This window comes from Cyprinus carpio, chromosome A17, assembly GCF_018340385.1.
Source record: "Cyprinus carpio isolate SPL01 chromosome A17, ASM1834038v1, whole genome shotgun sequence".
In the NCBI taxonomy this organism is placed as follows: domain Eukaryota; kingdom Metazoa; phylum Chordata; class Actinopteri; order Cypriniformes; family Cyprinidae; genus Cyprinus; species Cyprinus carpio.
The window spans coordinates 8651477-8660303 of NC_056588.1; the positions used below are offsets into that span (position 1 = coordinate 8651477).

Genomic DNA, 8827 nt, shown 5'->3' on the forward strand with positions numbered 1-8827 from the left:
CAGGTCTCAAAGACATTCACAGGCATACACACACACACACACACACACACACACATCAGTGGCAAACACATATACACACTTATGCACACACACTCTCTAAAGACTAATGACAAATGCTCTCATCTCCCATCTCCAGGTCACTTCTGAGACTTGCTCCCTACATCCCTGGAAATTGTACAATAACCACAATTAATCTGCATGCGCATTAATATCCAGTACTGTTACAAAGCATGGATAGCAGCTCATAATGAATAAATCTGTCACCACAAATTCCATTAGAAATAAAATCAGGTCACTGGTCTGCATACATTTGAATGTGAAGGGTGCATGGCTGCTTTCACATATTTTGTTATTAATTTTCAGTTGTTTTACTTCAATGAAAGGTTATAAGTTTGTGAATTGTGAAAGTTCAAAAAGATAAATGATGCAGATTTATTTTCACAGCCACATTTGCTCATATTTACCAATGTGGCAATATTAGTGGAGGGCACTGTAAATCTATAATCATTAACTATATATTCTTATTTGTACTGTTACTTTAATGCATATTTTGGTATTTTGATTATATAATCATCAGGTGTTTAAATTAAACTCAGAGCATACCAGAAAAATGCAACTATGTGGAGATGTGCCCTGCCAGCACATACTACTTCATCTGGGAAAAAGAAATCATAAATCTTACATAAATCTGTCTTTATAGTCTAATATTATTAGTATTGCAGAATTATTACTATAAAAGACATGATGCATGGACATGATTTATATTACCATTGGGTTGCTCATGTTCACGTTGACAGATAATTTCAGGTAAGAAAATTAAGCAAAAACAGCTTAAATGACATCTAGTAGTACACTGTATATTATTGAATGTCATTTAAGCTGTCTATGCTTAATTTATGGCCAATTTTCTAGTTAGTACATTTGTTTTTAACACATGAGCTTTTTTACACCTTGGTATTGGTAATATCTATGGTCAACCTTTTAATTAAAATGAGCAATATTTACTGATGTACAAAAAACCTACACTGTATACACATTTTAATAACTGAATTGACAAAAGTGTTATACTGCAGTTCCCTTTACAGAAGTGATAGTTGGAAATTTCAACTTTACTGAACTAACCATCTCTACCACATTTGTGTCAGCAAATATTTGAGTAATGGAGCTTTAGAAATGGGCACATATATCTGGATAAACTGAAAAGGTCAGGAATATAAAAAGAAATCGAATTATTTAGGTTTTTTAGGTTTAAGGATGACTCTAAGGAACCAGTATTAGATTTGTATATATGTAATTCTCTAATTTAAGATTGCTAAGCTTTACAACAACATTTTTTACAATGACAAGAGAAAGATTTTTTTTATTCCGGCTATTTATAATCCTCGGCTGTGGAAATGCTGAGAGTAGGGCTGTTTGTTTCATTTTCCTTTCAAATTGTACATAAATCTCTGCTGAGCAAATTACAAATTATTTCAGTTTCAAACTTTTATTGGTACTGGATATTCTTATATTTTAAGAATGGCTGTGTCTCATAAATCATATGATTTTAAAATGATTAGTTAGTGGCACAAAACATGAATCTGTAAAACAGGGAGTTTAACTAAATATATTCACATTGCTCTGGTAGATCCTAATAATGATTATGAGATTTCAGGGTTTGAGAGAACAAATCCCGAGGTTATGCAAGCAGCTCTGCACATTACTGTAAGTGACAAATTATAGAAGACTGTGCATAGATTCACTTTTTAAGGGTAATGCAGGTAAATGGATATGACTTGCTGTCCATAGCAGAGGGACTGGAGCTCTAAAATGCCCCACTACACTACTTAAGTAAGTTTTAGCAAGTTAGTTATTGTATAGCTAATATCAGAAGGTTGATGTCACAGGAGGTAAGTACTCTAACTTAATTTTTGTATTAAAGTATAGTTTGCTGAAACATTTTACATCTTTCATCATCTTTGTGCAAATTACAGAAAAAGGAAGAAAGGAACATAAAAAAGAGACATGATTAACATACGCTACTGTTCAAACATCTGGGGTCAGTGATATATTCTTTTGAGAAATTAATACTTTTATACAGCATGGATGCATTAAATTGATCAAAGTGAAGTCATATTATAAGATTTACAAAAGATATCTATGTTATTATAATAAATGCTGTTCCTTTGAACCTTCTATTCATCAAAGAATCCTGGAAAAATTATTTCACAGTTTCTTCAAAAATATTGTTCATGTTTCTTGACCACCAAATCAGCATATTAAAATGATATCTAAAGGACCATGTGACACTCAAGACTGGAGTAATTAAAAAAGATATTTCAGCTGACATCAAAGGAATAAATTAAAAAGTGTCTTGTTGCAAAACTGCAGTAAAACAGTGGCATCCTCTCAAAATGCCCTAATATCGAAAGGTCCTTTAAAACTAACCAGGCTTGATGTTTTCCCGAGTCAGAGTGTTTACTGCTACAAGCTCTGCCACTCTGCTGCCCTGAGATAGAGAGGACACGCACACATACACACACAAGTGAACACACACACACACACACACACACACACACAACCACTTTGGCTGTCACTCCAGAGTGAAACTGTTGGAGGATGTGTAGACATTTGGATGGACAGCCAAACTCTTCAAGGACATCCCTCATGCTCTCCGCAGGCCATGAATACCCACACGAACACATGCGCACACAACCCTTGAAAGTTTCACATGAACGCACGCACAAGCCCACACTTGGACGTACTTGACTGCCATCTTCCTGTAGGGCACCAACAGAGCATCAACATGAAACTTGAGCGTAACAGACAGACAAACAAGGGGAAGTCATGGCCTAATGGTTAGAGAGTTTGACTCCTAACCCTAAGGTTGTGGGTTTGAGTCTCGGGCCGGCAATACCATGACTGAGGTGCCCTTGAGTAAGGTACCGAACCCCAAACTGCTCCCCAGGCGCCGCAGCACAAATGGCTACCCACTGCTCCCAGTGTGTGTTCACAGTGTGTGTTCACTGCTGTGTGTGTGCACTTTGGATGGGTTAAATGCAGAGCACAAATTCTGAGTATGGGTCACCATACTTGGCTGTATGTCACATCACTTTCACTTACACAAAATAAACCCCGCGCAACCTATGATTGTACAGCCATAATCTGTGATTCTCTCACAGCAGGTTGGAGAGTATTTTAGAACGATAAAATCACTGCTCGATCACAATCAAACTCCCGTGGAGCGACTTCCCATTGGGAATGTGCTTCCTTAGCCACATTTGCATAAAATCTGTTTTGTCTAGACAACAAAATATACAAACCCCACCTTCACAATGATTTCTCCATGGGGGCTCCTCTCAGAGAAAATGTCATCGTGGACTTTGGAGGGCAAACTATGGATCAGGACCCAAGGGCAAGTGCAGCAGGGGCCACAGAATGATTCTCTTGCATTTCCATCATCTTTATGGATTTTCATTGATTGTTTTTACAATTGAGAAAGTGGCCAAACAGCCTCTCCATTGCCGTGAATCAAAAGTGAAAGCTTTCAGCTTTCAGTGACATTAGGCCTAAGAGAGTACGCTTTCAGCAGAACACACAGTTTCTTGCTCTCTCTGACACAAACACAAACACAAACACACACACACACACACACACACACACACACACACACACACACACACATACTCACTCTGCTTCAGGAAAACTGCTGAACGCTATGGATCAATCTGGTCACTAAAGCCACTAACGCCAAAATATAGCAAATGCTTCAAACATGCAAATGTTACTCTAGTTGAAAACCATACAGCCAAATGAGTATCATCATAAAAATGTAAACTGTACAGTAGCTTCGTTCCAATTGGTAGAATCCCTATGCAATGTTCACTTCTCTCTACTTACCTACTATTGAAGTTAACTTAACTTGTCAAAATGCATTTATTTGGAACACCTTGCAACATCATCACAAATGTACAAAACTTGAGTCGCTCAGACTAGATCCATGTGCATTTATTTAAATATAAATGTATTATTAATTTAATCAATATAAATTGTCATATTTTAAAGCACTAAACTGAGTGATAAAACATCTGTTACTTTGTTTAATATGACAATTTGGCAACACAATTTGGTTATATTAAAATTGTATTAAATCTGTTCATCATACACTGTAATTAAAGCAAATACATACAGGTATTTTACAGTTTAAGAAATGTCATTTTCTACATGAACTACATAAAAACTCATGTCAGACCAACAGAGTTCCCCCAAATGTTTCCCCAAAGAATGAAATAGTGAGAATTTAACATTTAAAATTATCATACCAAGAATTTAACATTTATGAATAAATTATGTTTACATAAAATTGTTGTTTTGTTGTTTGCTGACTTAATTTAAAAATTTGTTTTTATACTGTCATTATTGTTAAATATTGTGTTGTGATTTCTTGATTGTCACCATTCTTGGGTTTTGTGTGTCAAGTGTTGAGGCCTGCATTATATACAACCATAAAAAAATCTTTGCTACGTCCAACATATGAAGTGTCCTATAAGACTATGCAGTATATATGGCTATAATATATATATATATAATTTTTTGCTGAATAAAAAAATATAAATTGCTGAACATGAGATCTGTTGTCTTGACAAACTTATCGGCTAAATGAGGCATTTTGCATTTAATGAACAAACAAATTCAAAATAATGCTACATAGTATAATTAAGACAATCATTGGGACAACTTATCTGAATGCATCATGTTGACCTGGATTTATGACCTTTTTCAACCACTTATTTTCTCTTCATAAGACTTGGATTAAACAACTTGATTAATTTGGATTAATTTGACAATGACTTTATAACCTTTTTTTAATGTTTTGATTGCATGGACTTTCAATGGAAAGACAAAAACCAATGATATTTCATTAAAAATATATATTCTTCAAAGATTAACCAAATTCTTGGGGATTGACATGATGACAGAATTTTCATTTTTAGGTGAACCATCCCTTTAAAATTGTGAAATAACCTGTAAAGTCCACTTCTCAGGGCACTTACAACAGAATGGAACACCTTGTCTCTAATTCTTCCGTGATGTCATCACACACACATGCATGGCCTTTGAGTGTAGCTGTATCCTGGTATTATACTTTACAGGTATCTGTCCATCTGCTCTCACCTTCTGGAGCAAAGAAGGGTATTTAAGATAGGCTGCTCTATAATAACAGTAAAATTAGCATCATTATTATTGCCTCCTAAATGCGTAAATAAAACTTGTATGTGTGCGTGTCAGTGATTGAGCAAGGTACAACAGAGGTGCGAAAGCCCAGACATTAGCTTTATCACTTGTGTGGTAATAAGTCAGAGTGTCTACAGGAAGCAACGGGAAAGGTTTCACATTATATGAAAACTGGCATGACATAGGGCATCATTTGTTGCTTGCCACTGAGAGGCTACCGGTGTCATCTCTTCTTGTGCTAACATAATTTTCTAAACGGATCTTTTGAAAATACCATATGGGCCTCATTTTTCATTTAATGTCATGATTGTGTAGGATGCTTTTTAAATATATTATTAAGTGTTATTCTTTAAACAATTTGCTGCTTCGTTATGTATAGGAGTGTCAAATGTGTCAAATCAATACAGTGAATGTCTATGTGCCATGAAATAAATGTGAGTATGCCAAGACGAGATAGAGACAGAAAGAGTTTCAGGGGATGCTATCTGTTCCCTGATGTTCAGTTTGCATCTGTGGCATCGCAAAACATCACTCATGCGGTTTGGTGAAAGATAAACCAATGGCATCAGCAGTACTGCAGAAACACGCACACACACATAAATTCTGCAGGTATTACTCTGCCAATCTAAAAGTCTGCTGACAGAGTCAGTCATTTATATTTCAGATGAGGCACAGAAGTTGTGAAGGAAAAGTAATGAGTTTGGGTTTCAAAAAATAGGTGTCATTCACACTCAAAACAAAGTAGCATATGGAGAAATACAAGCTGAGCACCCTGGGCGCTAGAGATGTAGATATCTAGCAGATGCAGCAAATAGATTATTGATTAAAGAAATTAATTGTTTGTAAAGTAAAGTGGTGCAGGCAGATTCTTCTGAACTGTGCACTGAACCGTGTTCTTATTGGCAGGTTCTTCTGAAACATCTGCATCCCTGAACAGATGCCCCAATGAAGTATGCATCAAACCAGAGGTGATGGAAAATGAGACGAAAGCTGTGTCCAAAATCCTGTAAGTTCTTAGTATGCGCTGGATTCGAATAAACTGCTTCTCCACACTTCATCCACCATGTTGAAACTTTACTAACAACAACAAAATAATAATGTGTTAAATATTTAGTCACAAGAAACTACTTTCTTACCAAAAGCACTTGGCTCACAGTTCTTTTTTTATCCTACTTCTCTCAGCTACCATGGCATTATGAGACAGAAAAGTGTCCACTAGCTGGACACTTCATTATCTCAGCAGATGCACTACTGTAGGTCATTGGAGTATTGGTTGCATACAGTTTCATAAATACTACATATTCTGACATTCTACTCTTTTTGCATAGTGCGTAGCAAGGAAGTACACGAGAAACAAGAAGTCTTGTATGAAATATGATGCTCATAAAATAAATACAAATAAATGCAGAGTAACAAATCTTTCATACAATCTTTCCATATAAATAAAGACTTGAAGAGAAATTTCAGAGAAAGTTACAAAATGAGACAAGAAAAATGAAAGACTATTAAGCTCACACATACTTAGAAATCATCAGAATAAGAGATAAATAATTGTATGGGTCTTTTGAAAACTAGTTGCTTTCAATAATCAATATAATCATTTATGGAAAGTACACATTCATTAAAGAAATGCTAATATTAAGGGGAAACAGACTGACTTTGATTGAATTGTTTTCATTTATGGATTATGTTCTCACTGCCTATTTATTCGGTGTCTGCCAAATGCTTGAGCAAGGAATTTGTGCACTTTCTTTACCGATGCTTTAGATTATACGCTTTGATTGCAGTCTCTGTTCATAAAAAAAAAAAAAAAAAAAAAACAGAAATTGTGTTTTTGCTATAAAGAAACAAAAAAAGGTGACGCACGCGTGCGCGCTCTGGTGTTGCAGCTGCCGTGCGCCAGTCCTGCTTGTGGACTACTCAAAGCCATCACAATACAAAACTACAGATAAGATGACCCACAAGTTCCATTTTAACTTTACAAGCATATATTATTAACAATTACCAAAGTAAGGCTCTTTCAAGCGAAATACGTTGGATAAAGTTTACACTCACGCTGCTGTTGGGTCCGGACCACAGCACCATGGCCTGATTATGAGCCGAATCTGCGGACAGAGCAAAGGTGGACGTGATCAGGTGTGGCTCATTCTGCCTCGGGCTCTTCCCGGTACCGTCAACTCCTCCGGTACGCCTGAACTCGAACCGGGAACCGGCCGCGCTCTCAGGCGGAAACAGACTGCGCTTTTCTCTCCTGTTCACTTTGGGTTCCTCTGGAGACGATGTTGGATAAACTTTTCCGTCTTTTTCTTCAGCTGGGCTAGTCCGTTCCGCTCTGGATATGTTCGCGTTCTGCAGTTTCTCTATCCAGGACACGGAAGGAGATTTTTCGTGCGCTTCGGGGGAAAGTTGAGCTCCATCAAGTCTCCATTTCCAGTTTTTATCAGTACTGCCGTCCGGTGCACTTCCAAAATCACGGCTGACAAAAGCTGCCCGACGTATTGGTGCGAAGCACGAGGCGCAAGTGATTTCTGCACGCACTGGGAGCGGCACGAGAGCGCAGAGAAAAAACAGCGTCCAGTACGTCCAGCTCGACTCGAACCCCAAGACATTCTTCGTCTTAATCATCCTCCCTCTCATTTTTACCTTTTAGACCCTACCAAGTCCACGTAAGTTCCCCTAAAACCCCAGCATAAACAACTAAAATAACTTTTCGCCACGGTAGTGACGTTGGGGGCATAGCCTACCTGTATAACGGTGAATGTGTCTGATGTGCGGGTTCGGTCGGTTCTGAGCGGGGTGTAGTTACCGGAGGGGTGGAGCCGCTGAGTGACACGCTCTCACTCACTCACTCCTGCTTGGATCGAGCTCGGGAGCAGAGTGTGTGACAGGTGCGCGCGCGGGGTATAGCTATGGCCCCGAGGGTATCCGCGAGCAGAGACATCTGGAGCAGTCGAGACTGCATCTTTTCATGTTAATATGTAAGCAGGAATACAGATAACCTCTTCTGCCGTCCCACAGTGAGAGACATTTTAAACACGGAAACAAAATGAAAACCAGTGATAAGTCTTAATTTTAAGAAATGAATTGTGTAACAGTGACTGACGCTCCTTAAACCTTTTAACTTGTATCATTTACTCTCCCTATTGTCCTTATAAACGTGTTGAACATATATTGTAAAGAATCAGTATACATAACTTTTCCATATACTGGCAGGTCATTGTGACCACATCTATATCAGTCTCCATAAATGATCAAAAAGACCATTAAAAGCACAGTGGAAGCTGTACATACGACGTTTTTGAGGCCATATAAGTATGAAAATTTAGACTGATATTCCCTCATACTCTATCTAATTTCACTATCAATTCTGCAGATTCAAAGTGGTGAGTTGCTTTGAAAACACGTGATAATGTGTGTTAAAGATAGCAAGGTGGATTGACATGCAATCTTTTAAATTTAAATTCGGATGCTAATGAGATTTCAGAGCTTCAGTGGAGGGAAAGAAGGAATTTTTAACAGCTTATATTTTAGTTTGTTCATCACACAAAGCTATAGAAGTTTAAAATAATCTCGCAATCAACATTTATACAATGTACCAAAATATAAACAGTTT

At 37.4% G+C, this 8827-nt stretch overlaps 1 protein-coding gene across 1 annotated transcript in view; it reads right to left on the minus strand.

Annotated features, from left to right (window-relative positions):
- LOC109106647 (VPS10 domain-containing receptor SorCS3-like) overlaps positions 1–8162 on the minus strand; it is a 55901-nt gene extending 47739 nt beyond the window's left edge. The window contains exon 1 of the mRNA XM_042773859.1: positions 7270–8162. Within this exon, the coding sequence (XP_042629793.1) occupies positions 7270–7851 (582 nt within the window). The 5' untranslated portion in view covers positions 7852–8162. The remainder of the gene's footprint in view (positions 1–7269) is intronic.
- Between the last annotated feature and the right edge of the window lie 665 nt (positions 8163–8827).